General features: G+C 44.7%; 1 protein-coding gene across 3 annotated transcripts in view; it reads left to right on the top strand.

Moving 5' to 3' along the window:
* The window catches only part of LOC127424008 (E3 ubiquitin-protein ligase MIB2-like), a 142,485-nt gene that overhangs the window by 71,952 nt on the left and 50,736 nt on the right, over positions 1–19,797 (top strand). For all 3 annotated transcript variants that reach the window (XM_051668762.1, XM_051668763.1, XM_051668761.1), the window contains 5 exons: positions 85–247; positions 635–768; positions 4,881–5,029; positions 7,307–7,463; positions 13,667–13,821. In XM_051668762.1, coding sequence (XP_051524722.1) covers positions 85–247; positions 635–768; positions 4,881–5,029; positions 7,307–7,463; positions 13,667–13,821 — 758 coding nt within the window. The remainder of the gene's footprint in view (positions 1–84; positions 248–634; positions 769–4,880; positions 5,030–7,306; positions 7,464–13,666; positions 13,822–19,797) is intronic.

The raw sequence follows: 19,797 nt of genomic DNA, 5'->3' as shown, positions 1-19,797 counted from the left end.
ACTTAAATTATTGCACAGCGCTTTGGTCAACATGTGTTGCTTTTAAATGTGCTATAGAAATAAATGTGTGTGTGTGTGTGCCAGGCTTTGGGACAGGTTGGGAAGGTGTTGAAGGTGTATGCAGACGGTGACCTGCGTGTGGCATTCGGAGGTCAGACGTGGACCTTTAACCCCGCGTGTTTGTCCGCTCAGCCCGGTGAGGTCGATGCCAATCTGATGACCGCTGAGAACTCCAGCGAATCAGGAAGTAAGAACTCACAGGAAGTACCTGAACGCAACACTCCTCTCTCATATCATTTATACTGATCATTTTCTTGCTAATAACCACATCTTCTGTTTTCTTCCATGATGAAGGGCTTGTTTCTCTTGTGTGTTGTTTTTCAGTGTACATATCTCTCTGTTTTTCCCCCTCACGTGCTGTCGCTGGATTGCTTGTGATATATGTGTGTCTTGTGACATTTTGACTCATTCTGACTAGTTTACGAGGGTTTTGAGCTGTGGGACAGTAACGGTTGGCTATGTAATGTTCCACGGGGAACATAAGGGATAGAATTTTCATTTTGGGTGAATGTCTTGGGCCCTCCTTTCATTTCTTTCTTCAGTGTTTTAACTTTTCTCTCTCTGTGTGTGACAGGTACGGTTATTTCAGTCCTGGAGAAGTTGCTGTCTCAGTCCACAGAGCAGGATCATCCAGGACGGCTGGTCATCGAGGCGGCGCATGGCAGTGCCGTTAAAGTGCGTGAACTGGTGCAGAAATACCCCGACAAGGTCAGTGTGAGCGGTTTGCCCCTCTCACAGTTGAAGAAACTGGATTCTCTTTCCGGTCTGTTCATTAGTTATCTCAGAGGGTTCGAGCCTTTCCTTTTATAAACACACAGGTGGGTTCTGTGAGCTACAGTAATATACTGATGTTAAACTGAGGACAGCTGGTTCAAAAGAGGTTGTGTGGGTTCATTCAGTACAGTCTCTGAAGGGAGGGACCAACAACACTATTGGGTAAGCAGGGAAACAGATACATGAATAGTTTGACTGCACAGTGCAACAGATATTACAATAAATACAAACAATTAAAGAGAATATACATTATGGGGGCCTGGGTAGCTCAGTGAGTATTGACACTGACTACCACCCCTGTAGTCGTGAGTTCGAATCCAGGGTGTGCTGAGTGACTCCAGTCAGGTCTCCTAAGCAACCAAATTGGCCCGGTTACTAGGGAGGGTAGAGTCACATGGGGTAACCTCCTCGTGGTCACGATTAGGGGTTCTCGCTCTCAGTGGGGCGCGTGGTGAGTTGTGCGTGGATCGTGGAGAGTAGCATGAGCCTCCACATGCTGTGAGTCTCCGCGGTGTCATGCATAACGAGTCACGTGATAAGATGAGCGGATTGACAGTCTCAGAAGCGGAGGCAACTGAGACTTGTCCTCCGCCACATGGATTGAGGTGAGTTACCGCGCCACCATGAGGACATACTAAGTAATGGGAATTGGGCATTCCAAATTGGGAGAAAAGGGGAATAAAAAAATAAATAAAAAAAGAGAATATACATTAAATACACAATATACCCAGTATAGGCAATATTGTATATAAAATACAACAAGACATGAATTGCAGAGATATATATATATATATATATATATATATATATACAGTATATTTTAAAGGGGTCATGAAATGGAAAATCCCATTTTACTTGATATTTAGACATACAGTATAAGAGGTAACTGTATTATACATTCATACTGTAAATTTCAGAACTCCAAATTCCTCCCCATCTAAAAAGAGCATTTATAGTTCCCACCTGTTTGAAACGTCTCGTTTTCAAAACTGTTTGTTTGTGACATCATGAGACATTGCCCAGTTGTATTTACATGCCCCACAATATGTTATCGCTCCCTTGGCCCCACCCACTGGCGTTCAGTTTGTATCATAAACAGAGAGTGAAAGAGACAGGCCTGGTGTTACCAGCTAGATGCCATTGTTTCCTTCATCTGTTCTTCTTGCTGTTCTTGCACCCATCTGTGCTATTTTAATTGTTGGTGTATGTAAACAAGCACTAGCTGGATGTCTTTGACCATTTGGATGCGTTTCTGGCCATCTGCGCCTCAGTGCACCTATGTGTGCGCATCTTTTTCATTGTGCTATGGACTGTGTACAGTACTTGTGAAAAATGTTGCATAATGAGGATGTCTTCAAAAATAATGACATAAATAGTTTTCATTTATCAATTAACATCATACAAAGTCCAGTAAACATAAAAAAAGCTAAATTAATATTTGGTATGACAACCTTTGCCTTTAAAACAGCACCAATTCTCCTAGGTACACCTGGACACAGTTTTCTTGGTTGTTGGCAGATAGGATGTTCCATGATTCTTGGAGAATTCTTCACAGTTCTTCTATCTATTTAGGCTGTCTCAATTGCTTCTGTCTCTATATGTAATATCAGACAGACACGATGTTCAGTGGGGGGCTTTGTGGGGGCCATGACATCTGTTGCAGGGCTCCCTGTTCTTCTAGTCTATTATATTTGCAAAAGTAATGTTTGGGAGTCTAACATTTATATTTCCTATTGACACACTAAAGCTGAAGATATAAATAACCATCTTAAGACAAATGCTTTTGTGAAACCTCTTATGTGCCTAAGACTTTTGCACAGTATTGTATGTGCAGCTAATATCAGCATGGACTACTTGTGAATAATTCATAATATGATTGACACTTTGCAATGGAACTGTTATTGAAGAATGGTGCAGTTATAAACACTTGGACTTGACAGCAAAACTGCGAGTAAACAGTTTAATGAATATTTCAAATGTCATGACTGTTTGATAGTTTATGGTGCTGATGTGCTTGAGTGAACAGTTTAATATTCTAATGCAGTGTGATGGATGTACGTTATGTGTAAACCCTGAAATTCTGTTTTATAATGTTGTGAAGAGCTTGTTTATTCTCTTCCGATTGAGTTTCAAATATGGTTGTATTTGAGGGGCTGAGCCAATCAGAACAGTGGTTGTTTACATTTAAATTTAAAGGAGACGCTGAGGCCAAAACCGAGCGTTTCAGACAGAGGGCCAGAAACAGGGTGGAAAATGATAATTTATTACTAAACTACAACCCCAATTCCAAAAATGTTGAGACAGGGGCAATTTAAGACTAATAACAATTTGATGAGTTGAAATAACAAGGCGGTGTAAAACAGATGTTAAACAGGCAGTCGTATCATAGTATATAAGGGGCCTCCAAAAACAGCCTAGTCCTTCAAGAGCAAGGATCATTCAAGACTTGTCAATTTGCCAACAGATGCTTCAGCAAATAATCCAGCACTTTGAGAACAGTGTTCCCCAAAGACAAATTGGAAGGATTTTGGCCATTTCACCCTCTATAGTGCACAATATTGTGAAAAGATTCAAGGAATCTGGTCAAATCTCGGTGCGTAAAAGGCAAGACGAAAACCACTTCTGAATGTGTGTGATCTCTGATCCCTCAGACATCACTGTCTTAAAAACATCATTCATCTGTAATGGATATCATGAACATGGGCTTGGGATTACTTTAGTAAACCTTTGTTAGTCAACACCACTCACCACTGCATCCACAGATGCAAGTTAAGACTTTACTATGCAAAGGAGAAGCCATACATCAACACTGTCCAGAAGTGCTGCTGACTTCTCTGGTCTCAGTCTCATCTGAGATGGAAAGTAGAACAGTGGAACTGTGTTTTTTGGTCTGAAGAGTCCACATTTCAAATAGTTTTTGAAAAACACAGCTGTCATGTTATCCGGGCCAAAGAGGAAAAGGGTCACCCAAGCTGTTATCAGCGTCAGGTCCAAAGCCAGTGTCTGTATGGGCCAGGGGTGTATCAGTGCCCATGGCATCGGTAACTCGCACATCTGTGAGTGCACCATTAATGCAGACAGATATATAACAATTTTGGAGCAACATATACTGGAGTTTTCAGCAGGTCAACTTCAAACCACATTCTGGCCGAATAATCAGAGAGTGTGGGTGCTAGATTGGCCTGCCTGCAGTCCTGACCATCTCCAATTAAGAATGTGTGGTGCATTATGAAGCGCACAATACAGCAATGAAGACCCTGTACAATTGTGCAGCTGAAGACCTACATAATAGATGAATGGAGGAAAATTCTGCTTTCTAAACTTAACAAACTTGTGTCTTCAGTGCCCAAATGCTTAATAAGTGTTATTAGAAGAAATGGTGATGTTTCAAATTGGTAAACACTCAACTGTCCCAACTTTTTTGGAGCGGGTTGCAATCATCTGATTTGAAATTACTGTACATTTAAAAAAAACAATTAAATTCACAGGGTAAAAGATCATATAATGTGTAGATGTGCTGCTTTCAATATAGCAAAGGGTGAATATAATTTACAAATCACTCATTTTTGTTTTTATTAGCATTTTTCATACTGTCCCCTTTTTCGGAATTGGGGTTTTATGACAGTTTTGGTGCAAAAAACTTCAGGGAAGATAATACAAATATAAAAAAATTGCATTTCATGACCCCTTTTAATCATATATAGATACAGAGTGTATATATATATATATATATATATATATATACAGTATATATATATAGAGAGAGAGACAGGCTTTATAGGCTTTAATATATATCCAAATGAAATACAAATATATATATATATGTTAATATATGAATACAAATGAAATGTACAAAATTTAGCATAAGAAGTGTGCGTCTGACAGTTGTGCGAGAAAGAACCCTCTAATGCTATCCGCCACTGATGACATCCACAGTAAAACATTAAAAACCTTCAAACACCAGCATCTGCACTGTCATTTGCTAACTAAATGTGATGTGGACATGTGGTGGAGATACATGAGGTGATGTGTGTGTCTGCGTTTAGGTCGATATAAAGAACCAGGGGAAGACGGCTCTGCAGGTGGCCGCTCATCAAGGTCACTTGGAGGTGGTGAAGGTTCTCCTGCAGGCCAACAGCAGCATTGAAGCTAAAGATGAGGATGGAGATGCCGCGCTACACTACACTGCCTTCGGGTGAGTCCACACGCTTCTTCTTTTATGAGAAAACACCCTGAGCACACTCATTTTGTAGGGCACCAGAGAAGCGTTTTTTGAGAAAATTATTTTCTTCCCACAGTATTTTATTACTTGATTTATAAGTTGAATTTCACTTATATTTTCAACAAACACTATTTTTCCATCTGCTCATCTGCCATGTATCCTGGAGTACACTGAGGGGCAGATTCACTAAGAATGAATTGCGGCCAATAAAAGTGCCATTTTTTGCACACAGCCTTTGCGCTGGTTTAGCACCCAATTCACTAATGAAATTATGCAGATCAGGCAACGAAATCGCTGCTGAATGCAATTTGCACGTGCAAATCTCATCTTGCGGTCTGGTTCTGAGCGCTGTATAGTGGAGGATGTCGCAGATCACCTTATTTGACACATCCTGCTGGGACTGTATCACAGCATCACGTTGATCTAGACAGCTGGATCATCTTTTAAACATGCAGAACGTGCGCTTGACAACACCAAACATCTGGATATATGCCAGGTTATAACACTCTTCTTGGATGATTGCCAGTCTGATTTAGAATTGATTTTTAAAATTCTTAATTTTGTCAATAAATCATTGAACAACAAAGCGCCAATATATCTCTCTGATTTACTGCGGCCACACATTCCACCTCGATCGCTTAGATCTGGGGACCAGGGACTTCTATCTGTTCCCAGATCTAGAGTGAAGCAAAGAGGCGATCATTTGCCTGTATACATCAGAACTGCTCTGTCTCTTTCTGTTTTTCAAAATAGTATTGAACAGCACTTTGCTCAACCTTTGTTGTTTTTAAATAAACTTTGACTTGATGATTAGTTGATAAATTACTGCTGATATAATTGGTTGAAAATGTGCACAAACATCTCTTAAATAAAATTCATTTTGCCACCTAATTTTATTTGTGGTAATAGCGCAATGTAAATTGTGCATGAGTGTGTGTGTGTTGTGTGTGTGTGTGTGTGTGTGTTGTGAGTGTGTGTGTGAGTGTGTTGTGTGTGTGAGAGTGTGTGTTTTGAGTATGTGTTTGTGTGTGTGTGTGTAGCTTTTTGGGGTTTAATAATCACACTTGGCCATGTAGTGAACTGCTTATCCGGATGTGAGACACTACTGTCAAAAACACACAGAAATGCCAATATAAAAGTTTGATTTAAATGGACACGTGACGTGGTGAAAAGACAACAATATATTACTTCTGTACAGTAAAGTAATATTTACTGTAATGGTTATCTTCAGTGTTTCAGATTGTGCTGTGAGGAATTTGAGGAATAGAATTATGAAAATAAACAATGTTTTCAAACAGCTTTCTCGAATACGCCCCTGTCTGCAGTTGATCGATGCCATTGGATGAGTCAGTGTTGTTGTGTCGGGCTGGACGGGCCGCTCTAAACAAACAGAGGATTTTTAATTACTCCACAGAGACACGGTGTTTACAGTTTTCCAGTAAATCAACCTACAAATGACTTACTTATAGTTATCTCTGCATATTAAACTGGGATAGAAGAAAGTATTTTAACACCAAACAAGTTACACACTTATACGCTTTAAGAGAATTAGCATTTCAACGTTGAAGGCGTATCATGACATTGATGCAGGGCTCGGTGCAGGGCTCCTTCTATAAAATTCCCTAAAATAAGTTTAGCCACTAGAGAACGCTCTGACAGGAGGGTTTGATGGATATGAATGCATAAGATGGATTTTAAAAATGGATTTCAATTCTGCTATCAGAACTGAGCTGAAGCTACTTTTTGTTAATAGCTTGTAATGTCACTCACTAGTTTTTAAAAAGAGTAACTTGACACAATTTAAGTATTTTAAGTTATGAGGAGCTTGAGAAGACAGTTTTAAAGTAGCTTCCTCAACACTGATGATAATAAAGTACACGTTTAATGTTCCTACAGTTTGTATTGTTATGAAACTTGTTGTGCTTTTTACATTACTGTTTTGTTTATAGTAGAGGTTTATCCTCAGAAACATGTGGTTGAATGTGTCGCTGTCATTTATCATTCATAATCTTATGCGGTCGCTAGATTTCTAAAAGTGTGTTTTTAGAAATGTTTTAAATGCCAGTTCTCATTTGTCAAGAATTTATATTGCTCATAACTTCAGGAAGAACATGTTTGTGTTCTCTGTGCTACACTGTTACATTTGTTCAGTCTCATTTTATTCACGTGTTCTTCCTGCAGTGCTATAATGCATGTGTTGTGTTCTGATGATGTGTGTGTGTGTGTGTGTGTGTGTGTGTGTGTGTGCAGGAATCAGGCAGAGATTGCGCGTCTGTTGCTCAGTAAAGGAGCCAGTGTGAATCTGTTGAATAACTCCATGTGTACAGCTCTGCACATCGCTGTCAATAAAGGTTTCACCGATGTTGTGAGAGTGCTGACAGAACACTCGGCTGACATCAACCTGCAGGTGAAGCACACTACACACATTTATTACAACACACTTCAGCAGCTACACATACTGCGAGGGATTTCTCATTGTTACTATTGACTACTCATCCAGGGCAGGGTTGCACCAGCTGTGAATAAAGTCTCACTTAAGTCGGTCATAAAGTTACTGAGGACTAAGTACTCTTTAGTTTGTAACTGTAAATCAGTTTGTAATTGAGTTGCATCAGCTGTTCTTAACGCAAGACTTGGCTAGTAGCTCGTAAGCTCTCTGTAAAGTAATGCCTTGTCACATAATATAATGTTGACCTTTATTGATCCAATAAGCAGCTTTTAAATGTATAAAAAGAAGTGTTGAAAAGCCGTGCATTTCAATGTTATCCTGTTGATGTTGCTGTTGAAATACAATATGTAAAAAAGAAGTAAATATGAAAACATCATGGTTACTTGCGTAATCTCCGTTCCCTGATGGAGGGAACGAGACGTTGTGTCGATGTAGTGACATTAGGGGTCACTCTTGGGAGCCCGAGACACCTCTGGTCTTTGATAAAAGGCCAATGAAAATTGGTGAGTGGTATTTGCATGCCACTCCCCCGGACATACGGGTATAAAAGGAGCTGGCGTGCAACCACTCATTCAGGTTTTATGCTGAGGAGCCGAGACAAGGTCCCGGCCATTTCAGCGGGTAGTTCAGCATTGTGGCAGGAGGGACACAACGTCTCGTTCCCTCCATCAGGGAACGGAGGTTACGCAAGAAACCATGACGTTCCCTATTTGTCACTCACTCGACGTTGTGTCGATGTAGTGACACTAGGGGTCCCTATACAAAACGCCGCAACTGGCTGAACTGTGTTACGTGAACTGACGGTGTGTGATGGGCAGACAACTGTGTGCCTCGTAGCCAGCGCACCAGGCCGACACATAACCTCCCCCAACATAGTTATGAGTGTCGAACGGCCCTTTGGGGACAAGTCGACTACCCAAAAGATAGAGACAGGCTAGCCCAGTCGTGGCCTCTTTTCCCCTTCTTTTTTTTTCCACTCCCTAAAAAAAGGGGGAATATCCGACAGGGCCGACCAGGTCTAGACAGGGGGTGTCCCTCCCAAGGGGAGGACACCGCGGAGACCACGCCTCGCCCAGAGAGAGGGGGGATATTTAAGTGGAAATACGTCACATGGTCTTGCTGAACTATGTCGGAAGTATGTCATGTGGAGAAGTCTCATGGTAGGTCCAACCCAACGGGGGAGGAGTTACTACAAACATGGAGACTGTGGCAGAGGGGCCTCTGCCCAAGGAAGACGCAGTTTGCCAACAAGGAAACAAATTAGCAGAAGATATACATCGCATGGGGTTACCTACAGGGAACCGCCACATGCGGAGCACCTACCCCAGAACAGAGCTTTTAGTTAGCACGTGTACTGGGCCGGCAGCGAGTCTCTCCGAAAACTCGACTGCCACAGGGCTCGGAGGAAGTCAACCAGGGAACACTACTGGGAGTTAATGGCGCACATCTTCAGCTCAGAGGAGGTGAAAGGCGCTATGTGCAAGCGATACACCCGGCCGGCTATCCCGGACTTATCCACTTGTATTGCGTGCCACTACCCGGGACGAAACCGGTTCCACCCGGAGGTTGTAGAACCTTGCAAAGGTGTTGGGTGTTGCCCAGCCCGCTGCTCTGCAAATGTCTGTTAGAGAGGCACCCCTGGCCAGGGCTCAGGAGGCTGCTACACCCCTGCACGTGAGTGTAGCCTGGACTGAACTCCAGGCACATTTCGCTGACAGAGAACGCTTGCAGGTCTCCTACCCTCTTGATGGAAGTGAGCACAATCAGCAGGGCAGTCTTCAAGGAGAGTGTCTTATGCTCAGCTGACTGCAAAGGCTCAAAGGGGGCTCTCTGTAGACCCTGAAGAACTACAGAGAGGTCCCATGAGGGAACGAGGCACGGTCTAGAGGGGTTCAGCCTCCTGGCGCCTCTCAGGAACCTGATGATCAGGTCGTGCTTCCCTAAGGACTTACCGTCCACTGTGTCTTGGTGTGCTGCTATAGCGGCTACATACACCTTCAAGGTGGAAGGGGACAGCCTCCCTTCCAATCTCTCCTGCAGGAAGGAAAGCACTGATCCGACTGCGCATCTCTGGAGGTCTTCCCGTCGGGAAGAACACCGCTTAGCGAACAGACCCGACTTAAAGGCATTCAGGTGCCTCGTAGAGGAAGCCCTAACCTGAGTGATCGTGTCTACCACTGCGGGTGGTAGACCGCTTAGGTCTTCTGCGTCCCGTCCAGGGGCCACACATGGAGATTCCAGAGGTCTGGTTGCGGGTGCCAGATGGTGCCCTGTCCCTGAGAAAGAAGGTCCTTCGCTGGGGGGGCTGTCATGAGGAGCGTGAGGTCCGAGAACCACGTCTGGGTGGGCCAGTAGGGTGCTACCAGGACGACCTGCTCCTCGTCCTCCCTGACCTTGCACAGAGTCTGTGCAAGTAGGCTCACTGGGGGAAACGCATATTTGCGCAGCCCAGGGGGCCAGCTGTGTGCCAGCACATCTATACCAAGAGGTGCCTCGGTCAGGGCGTACCAGAGTGGGCAGTGGGAGGATTATTGGGAGGCGAACAGGTCTACATGTGCCTGTCCGAATCGACTCCAGATCAGCTGGACTCCACTGGTCTCCACTCTCCCCCGAGGGTAACCCGCCATGACAGCGCATCCGCTGCAGTGTTGAGGTCGCCCGGGATGTGAGGTGCTGCTGACTCCAGAGGAGGAGACGGTGGGCGAGTTGTGACATACAATGAGAGCGCAGACCGCCTTGGCGGTTGACATATGCTACCGTTGCCGTGTTGTCTGTCCGAACTAACACATGCTTGCCCTGGATCAATGGCCGGAACCTCCACAGGGTGAGCAGAATTGCCAGCAGCTCGAGGCAGTTGATGTGCCAATGCAGCCGCAGGCCCATCCACAAGGCGGCGGCTGCATGCCCGTTGCAAATGTCGCCCCAGCCCATCTTGGAGGTGTCTGTCATGACCACGATACGCCTGGAGACCTGCTCTAGGGGAACGCCTGCCCATAGAAACCTGAGGTCGGTCCAAGGCGTGATGACCACGCGATGTGTCCCGCGGCGCCATGCCCATCTCGGGACTCCAGTCTGAAGCCAGTGCTGAAGCGGTCTCATATGCATCAACCCGAGCGGGGTAGCCACGCTGAGGATGCCATATGCCCCAGGAGCCTCTGAAAGAGTTTCAGTGGAACCACTGTTTTCTGTTTGAACGCCTTCAAATAGGCCAGCACCGACTGTGTACGCTTGTTCGTGAGGCGCGCTGTCAACGAGACTGAGTCCAACTCCAAACCGAGAAAAGAGATGTTCTGAACCGGGAGGAGCTTGCTCTTATCCCAGTTGACCCGAAGCCCTAATCGGCTGAGGTGCAAGAGCACCAAGTCCCTGTGTGCACACAACATGTCCCGAGAGTGAGCTAGGATTAGCCAATTGTCAAGATAGTTGAGAATGCGAATGCCCACTTCCCTTAACGGGGCAAGAGCTGCCTCTGCGACTTTTGTGAAGATGCGAGGGGACAAGGACAGACCGAAAGGGAGGACCTTGTACTGATACGCCTGACCCTTGAATGCAAACCGCAGGAAGGGTCTTTGTCGAGGTAGAATCGAGACGTGAAAGTACGCGTCCTTCAGGTCTATCGCCGCGAACCGATCTTGATGCCGGACGCTCGCCAGAATGCATTTTTGCGTCAGCATCTTGAACGGGAGTCTGTGTAAAGCCCAGTTCAGTACTCGCAGTATGTGACCCAGGGAACGAGGAAACTGCTCTTTTGCTGAACTGTTGGGTACCGCAGCCACTTGGGCATGCGGTGAAATCAAATGAAAAAGCAACAAAAGATTCTCCTCCCGGCCCTCCACTGGGGGATGGAGTGGTCTTCTTACCAGCTCCAAGGCAGTGGGTTTCATCGACCCTGGGTCACCCGTCTCAGGGGCGCTTTGAAGGCTTTCGTGGGTTCTTGGCGGCTGGCCGTGAGACAGGTGGCGTCTGCTTCCTGTGGTGGGCTCCACGCCGGGGCCGGGCCGAAGGGACGGAAGGGACTGGTGCAGTCACCTCAGGGGGACACCCTTGGCAACGAGATGGTGGGGTGCGGGATCTTGAGCCATGCCGGGGCAGGATATGCCGGATAGCCTCCGTCTGCTGCTTCACCGTTGAGAACTGCTGGGCAAAGTCCTCGACGGTGTCGCCGAATAGGCCAGCCTAGGAGATAGGGGCAGCAAGGAAACGTGTCTTGTTGGCCTCACCCATCTCGACCAGGTTGAGCCAAAGGTGGCGCTCCTGGACCACTAATGTGGACATCGCCCGTCCGAGAGACCGTGCCGTGACCTTCTTCGCCCGGAGAGCGAGATTGGTCGCCGAGCGCAGTTCCTGCATCAGATCTGGGGTGGAACTACCATTGTGCAGTTCTTTTAGCGACTTGGCTTGGTGGACCTGCAGGAGAGCCATGGCATGCAGGGCAGAGGCGGCTTGTCCAGCAGCACTGTAGGCTTTGGCCATCAGGTACGACGTGAACCTACAGGCCTTGGACGGGAGCTTTGGGCGTCCGCGGCAGGTGGCGGCGCTCTGCTGGCATAGGTGCACCGCGAGCGCCTTATCCACCGGGGAATTGCCGAATAGCCCCTGGCCACCCTCCCATCGAGGGTAGTGAGGGCGGAGGAGCTGAGAAATCGGGACCGGGCAGTAAAAGGTGCCTCCCATCATTTTGTCAGCTCCTCGTGCACTTCCGGGAAGAAAGGCACTGGAGCAGGGCGTGGCTGCTTTGAGCGGCGCCGCGAGCCCAGGAACCAATCATCGAGCCGCGAGGGTTTGGGGGAGAGTGGAGGGTTCCACTCTAGCCTGACGCTCGCGGCCGCCCGGGAAAGCATTTCCATCATTTCCGCATCAGCCTGTGACTGGGCAATCGTCCCCAAAGGGGGGAGCCCAGCTGAGGCTTCTGCGTCCGACTGGACAAGCCCGTTCTCCGATGCTACACTCGAGAGCTCATCAGCTTTACGGGCTCCGAACAAGAGGTCGAACTTGCCGTGAGACAAGCAGGCAAACTCATCCAGAAGCCCGATTGGGACAGACGAGAATGGGAGGTCTGTGGGGGCAGACGGTCCCATTGGGGTCCCCAAATCGCCCACAGTGCTAGCCGCGCTGGCCTCATACCTGTAGTTAGAAGGACCGAGGCGGGGAGCCGCTGGGGTGGCTTGCTTTCGTAAGAAACAACGTTGCCATGGTCATGTTCTCGCAGTGAGTACATGAACAATCCATAAACGCTGTCTCCGCGTGGGTCGCGCCCACACACGAAAGACAGCGATCGCGACCGTCTGAAGTTGAGAGGTAACAACAACAACCAGGGATAACACACAAACGGAAAGGCATCTTTAAAAAGATGCATCTTTAAAAAGATGTTCCATGTGTGCCGCTCTTTTAGAGAAATATACTATTTAGGAAAATATACTCTCTTTTTTCTGCCGAAGCGCCCAGGGGCGTTTTCTGCAGTTCACCAGTGTAGAGGAGGAAGAAGCCGCTGAAATGCGGCACCAGATCCAGCAGAGGTGAATGAACAGTCAGCTCAATAAACATCGACCGTTCGGCTCCGAAGAGAAAATCTGAAAGAGTGGTTGCATACCAGCTCCTTTTATACCCGTATGTCCGGGGGAGTGGCATGCAAATACCAATCGCCAATTTTCATTGGCCTTTTATCAAAGACCAGATGTGTCTTGGGCTCCCAAGAGTGACCCCTAGTGTCACTACATCGACACAACGTCGAGTGAGTGACAGATAGGGAACTAGTAGATTGAAATATGTAACTTGATCTAAAATTATTAAGGGGAAATTAATAAATACTAATACAACAGACTGGAAAAACTGACATTTATTTATTAAAATATCCTAAATATTTTGTTTGTGTTGTAACTTGGCATGTCAGTGACAGCGGGCAATGCATACCAGAAAGTGTTCCGTTTAGATCGGTCTGATGCTGTTGAGCCACTTAGAAGTGTTTTTTTTTTTATGTAAGCAAGTGTAATTATACATGTCTAAAGGATTGAAGTCTGTCGCACAAAACTTGAGCTTGTAAATTCATAATCATTAGGTCCCAGTCTCAAACAGCAATTGAGTTAAGAGACCAAGACTAGACAACATTTGGACATTTAACTTTCAGAAGATCATTGTTTGAGTGCATGTTGTTGTGTCATCAGGACTCGTATGGAGATACACCATTACATGACGCCATCGCTAAAGACTTCAGATGCATCATCGAGATTCTCACTGTGGTGCCCAACATTGATTTCACCCAAAAGAACAACCGTGGCTTTAACCTGCTGCATCACGCCGCCCTCAAAGGCAACAAACCGTGAGTGTGCACGCTTCTGATACCTGCTCATTTACTTGAGGATCACAGGTCATTCAGTGGAATTCTGTTGTGTGAGGTGTTTGTGTGGTCTTCTTCTGGTTCTTTTGCATCCGATACTTCTGGAACACAGCTAAAAGAACTATAGGGAAATGTATATCACTTCCTGAATGTGCCAATTCCAGCGGTCAGTTCTGGAGATTTCCCCTGTTCTGCTTTATATTCAGGACATGATCTGTGGCCTTCATGTTAAACAAACACACACACACACATCTCCTCCACTGTCACGAGAATACTGACCCAGATTCTTTCATAACAATGACACAGTTCACTAAAACTGCCACAGGGACACACACACACACACTTTACATGATTTACACAAGTTCCTTGATCTACATCCTTTGTTGCAGAGGTGTATAGTAACGAAGTACAAATACTTTGTTACTGTACTTAAGTACAGTTTTAATATTTGTACTTTACTTGAGTATAAATATTTCTTTGGACTTTCACTTCACTACATTTCAAAGAGAAAATTGATACTTTTACTCAGATACATTACTCCAGACCCAAAAATGCATGCAGATCGGCGATAGTGATATGGGATTCATTGAAAGAATCATTTGAGTCAAGTTATTTAAATTTGATTCGTTTGAACATGAACATAAAGATTCAAAAAGCAGTCTGAATGATTAGTTTTGAGACTCATGAATCTGAATCAAAATCACAAGTGAAGCGCGCCAGATTACGTGTTCCGTCGTCTGTCTCCTCTGGAGAAGACAAGAAACTGCACATGTGAGTTAATTTTTTTTTTTTCTCGACTAATTAAATGTATACGTTTAGACTTAAACATTATGAAAGCTGTGAAATAATGAAGTTATGTGCGATCAGTCTCCCGCCTTTTCAGGAGACCTGTTCATATAAAAGTCAATCACATGCGTTTACATTTAAACAAGATATGATGGTATGAATAATTACCAGCACTCATGAAAATGTCCTACAATATTTATTTTTATATTTTATGAAGATGTGAATGGTCTTTGCCAAAGCAAAACTAGTTTTCTGGTGGTTGCTAAAGTGTTATATTTGCTTTGTAGCACATAAATGCTACAGTATGTGGTAACTAGGGTTTTCTGGATGGTTGCTAGGGCATGCTATGCAGTTGTCAAGGTGATCTCTGCTGTGTGTTTTGGCGCATTGTTACAGTATGTGGTTGCCAGGTTGTTACTATGCTGTTGCTCAGTTTTTTTCTGTGTTTTTAGCACATTGCTCTGCAGTTGCCAGGGTGTTCTAGGTGGTTGTCAGGTTGTTGTATATTGGCCCAAATAAAAAGAGCCCACCCCCACCAGTCTCTGATCTGGTCACTAATATGACTCAACTCCCTCCTTCAGTGTTCCAATTTGTATGGACTGTGGTGTTCATTTACACTCATCCCATAAATATGATCATTCTGATGTGACTTGAATGTGCCATTAAAGGGATAGTTCATTTAAAAATGAAAATTCTCTCATAATTTTCTCACCCTTATTCGATCCAAGATGTGTATGACTTTAATTGTATAAATTGTTTTGCAGAACACAAACAAAAAAAAGATTTTCAGAAGAATATCGCTGTTATGTAGGTCAATTCGATATAAGTGAATGGTGGCCAGACCTTTGAAGCTCCAGAAAGCACATAAATGCAGCATAAGAGTAATCCATAAGACTCCAGTGGTTTCACCAATGTCTTCTGAATGGATCCAAAATATAACTCCTTTTTTGACTATAAACCTTGACATTACCAGTCTCCTTGGCGATCGGGATTTCAAGCTCGATTACACTTCCTGCACGCCATCTAAGGCTCTGCGCATGCATCAAGCTCTAGAAAGTGAAATCAAGCTTGAAATCATGATCGTGCCTAGAGATTGCAATGGCAAGATATACAGTGAAAATGAGTTACAGTTTGGTTTGTTCTCACCCAAAACCAACTGAATCGCTTCAGAGGACATGGATTTAACCACTGTAGTAGTATGGATAACTTTATGCTCCCTTAATGTGCTTTTTGTAGCTTGAAATGTCTGGCCACCATTCACTTGCATTGAATTGACCTACAGAGCTGAAATATTCTTCTAAAAATCTTCATTTGTGTTCAGCAGATGAAAGAAAGTCATACACATCTGGGATGGCATGAGAGCGAGTAAATCGTGAGCACCATAAATCAAATAAGTTGCCATGGGTTTAATGAACTGTTCCATAATTTATGCAATTTACTTGTACTTTTGATACTTAAGTAAATGTAATATCAGTTACTTTATTACTTTTACTTAAGTCGTTTTCTCATGAGTTAATTTAACTTTACTCAAGTCAAATTTCCATGAAGGTATCTTTACTTTTCCTCAAGTATGACAAATAAATACTTTATACAACACTGCTTTGTTGGTTCTGGAACAACATTCCAGTCGACCAATCAGAGTTTGGGATAATGTTTAGGGTTAGAGTTTGACCTGTATATAATATTTATAATATATATTTAATACATATAAATATATGAGCTTACTACATGTATTTTATATATTTATACCATGGTCTGTTCCAAGGGCGTCATATATGGGTGGAACTGGTAGGACATGTTGGACTTTTTGAAATAGCTTTCATCAGGAAAGTGTCTCATGTGGAAGAAATATCTCCAGTTCTTGAGCAGGAGTTTCCATTTCATTTGTGTGTATTATAATATGTGACAATTCAGCACTGGAGTTTGTTATAATGAGTACTTGTTGCAGCTGTTATCAATGACGTTGATTGACAGCTGGCAATGTTCTTGTGCACCAATTCGCGCGCTCAACTACCCGCTCCGCTGTAGAGCATCTTGCACTCCTTTCCAGTTAAATTGCAAAGCAAAATGCAAACAGAACTATCCCCACTAAGGGCAGAGGATGTGCATGCAGAGGATGTGCAATTTGAACCAATGGATGGTTCAAATTGGCTCACATATAGTCTTTTTACAAGACAGTAACAAATTGCATGATGCATAATGGCAGTAAGGCTACAAGTACACAGTACCTTGAACTCTAACCAGATGATCTATTAATATTTAGACAGGTCTATGAGTAGTTCAATACTGATGTCCGTCATTTTAATCCTGTTCTGTGTGCATTTGTTCAGTTTCCAGACAAAAAACTTTAGTCTACGTGAGAGCCCCTTATAATTCACATCGTGTACATTCACATTACATGCATTTATTGCGTCACTTTCATTAATCTCTATGATTGAGCATCAATAGCCAACATCTGAATCTCTGTCTTACTAAAGCCATCATTATTTATTTTATTAAATTCTGTAATAGTTAATACATTTTGGCACCTCAACAAGGTTACTGACAACTGCCATGAGTGTTAGTATTTCCACATTTTCATGCAGAGAAGACAAACATCTGGACATATATTGGCCAAAGTGATCAGCACCTTTGGACTGGGCAGCTCCATTAATAAAGCACTTAAGTTCAACTTTATAATGAGCGATGTACATGCTGGTTTGGGAAACAGGCATTACTCGATCGTAAAACAACAAGCAATGTTAGTTAAGATGCTCATAAAAGCTTAAGTTGCACTGTTATCGGGAAACCCAGCCGTCGCTTGTTATTTTACGATGGAGTAACGCCTAATATGTTGGTGCTGGACCGCTTATATGTAGGTCCATGCGGTTCTGTTTCAATCTAATTTTGTGGCGGGAAGAAAGACAGCACGTATAACTTATGATTCAAGTTTGCAGTTATGCAAATTTAGCAGAACACATCAGGAATACGCTTGCTCTAGCCTTTGTTAAAATATTGATCAATATGTGCACTACTGGCATTTGTTTGTTTAAATAACAACAAACAATGGATCCATGTATTTTTTCACTGACAGAGTTAAATGTACAGTTCAAGTTATCAAATTAATAATGGATTTTTTTTATACAAATGCTTTGAATTGTTCATCAAGAATGACTATTTATTAAAGCAGTAAAAGGTTATTTGCTATTATCTGCACATAACCTAATTACAATTCCTGAGTTTCGCCACTTCGTGATATCTGACAACACTGGAATCATAAATTGTGATTCTTTACCTCAGATTACGCTAAAAAATGAAATTCTTGTATAGCTAATGTGCATCTGCGTTCTAGAGTTGATTGACAGGCGATATCTGCATCTAAAAGGTGATTGGCTCGTTTACCTGAAGGCGGGAATTCCTTTCTACATCTGTTGACCGTTGGGCGTTCCAATTTCTCCCATTAATTTTAATAGAAGTGACCTGTCTCTGCAAAAGATTTTCTGGTTTTAATCACCATTCGATATTAATGCGCTGTTTGTAACCATAGCAACATAACATTACAGAGCAAGCAGAGTGAGCAATAACAATTGAAAACATTTCCCAACCACTTTCATCAGCATAGCTAATCAATTTATAATGGAATTCAGCTTGTTTTGCACAGAGGGTGAGAGATTAAAATCAGGACGAAATGCGTCTTTCACTGTCCAGCAAGGCAATGCAAGATGATTTTAACTGATGTGTTGTGTATATAATGTTTCTGTGCTGAAGTGCCGCTCATTGCCGCTAGAGGCCCCCCTTGAGCTCACACATCTATGAAGGAGAAGCACTGTTCCCTATCTGTCACTCACTCGACGTTGGTGTCGATGTAGTGACACTAGGGGTCACTCTTGGGAGCCCGAGACACCTCTGGTCTTTGATAAAAGGCCAATGAAAATTGGCAAGTGGTATTTGCATGCCACTCCCCCGGACATACGGGTATAAAAGGAGCTGGTATGCAACCACTCATTCAGATTTTCTCTTCGGAGCCGAACGGTCATGCTCATTGAGCTGAATACTACTGTTCATTCACCTCTGCTGGATCTGACGGCGCATTTCAGCGGCTTCTCCCTCCTCTGCATTGGTGCACTGCAGAGAACGCCCCTGGGCGCTTCGGCAGAAAAACTAGAGAGTATATTTTCTGAAAGAGCATTTTTCCCCTCTAAAAGAGTATATATTTCTCTAAAAGAGTGCACACACGGAACGTCTTTTTAAAGACGCGTCTTTTTAAAGATGCTTTTCCGATTGTGTGTTATTCCTGGTTGTGCTCGTTATCCCTCGCCTTCTAACGGTCACGATCACTGTCTTTCGTGTCTGGGCACTGCTCACGCGGAGACAGCGTTCGTGGATGGTCATGTTCTCATTGCGGGAATATGTCCATGGCAACGTTGCGGTCGCGGCTCACCTTCGTAAGAAACCGAGCCACCCCAGAGGCTCCCGCCTCGGTCCTTTTACCCACGGGTTTGAGGCCAGCGCGGCTAGCACTGGGGGAGATTTGGGGACCCCAATGGGACCGCCTCCGCCGGGTATCCCCCCGCGGACCTCCCATTCCCCAGCACGCTCGTCTGCCCCGATCAGACTTCCGGGTGAGTCCGCTGGCTTGTCTCACAGCGAGTTCGACCTCTTATTCGGAGCCCACGAAAGTGATGAGCTCTCGAGCGCAGCATCGGAGAGCGGGCTCATCCAGTCGGAAGCCTCAGCTGGGCTTCTCCCTTCGGGGTCGATCGCCCAGTCACAGGCTGACGCGGAGATGATGACATGCTTTCCCGGGCAGCCACGAGCGTCGGTTAGAGTGGATTTCACCGCTCTTCCCTGAACCCTCGCGGCTCAGTGATTGGTTCCTGGGCTCACGGTGCCACCCAAAGCCACGCCCCGCCCCCGTTCCTTTCTTCCCGGAAGTGCATGAAGAGCTGACAAGGTCGCGGGAGGCACTTTTTACTGCCCGGTCCCGATCTTTTCAGCTTCCCCGCACTCACTACCCTCGATGGTGGGGCGGCCAAGGGCTATTCGGCAATCCCCCGGTAGATAAAGGCGCTCGCGGTGCACCTATGCCCGCAGAGCGCCGCCACCTGGCACGGGTGCCCAAAATCCCCGTCCAAGGCCTGTAGGTTTACGTCGTCTCTGACGGCCAAGGCCTACGGTGCTGCTGGACAAGCC

This window comes from Myxocyprinus asiaticus, chromosome 33 (assembly GCF_019703515.2).
Source record: "Myxocyprinus asiaticus isolate MX2 ecotype Aquarium Trade chromosome 33, UBuf_Myxa_2, whole genome shotgun sequence".
Taxonomy (NCBI): domain Eukaryota; kingdom Metazoa; phylum Chordata; class Actinopteri; order Cypriniformes; family Catostomidae; genus Myxocyprinus; species Myxocyprinus asiaticus.
This window is presented reverse-complemented; position numbering and strand designations above follow the sequence as displayed.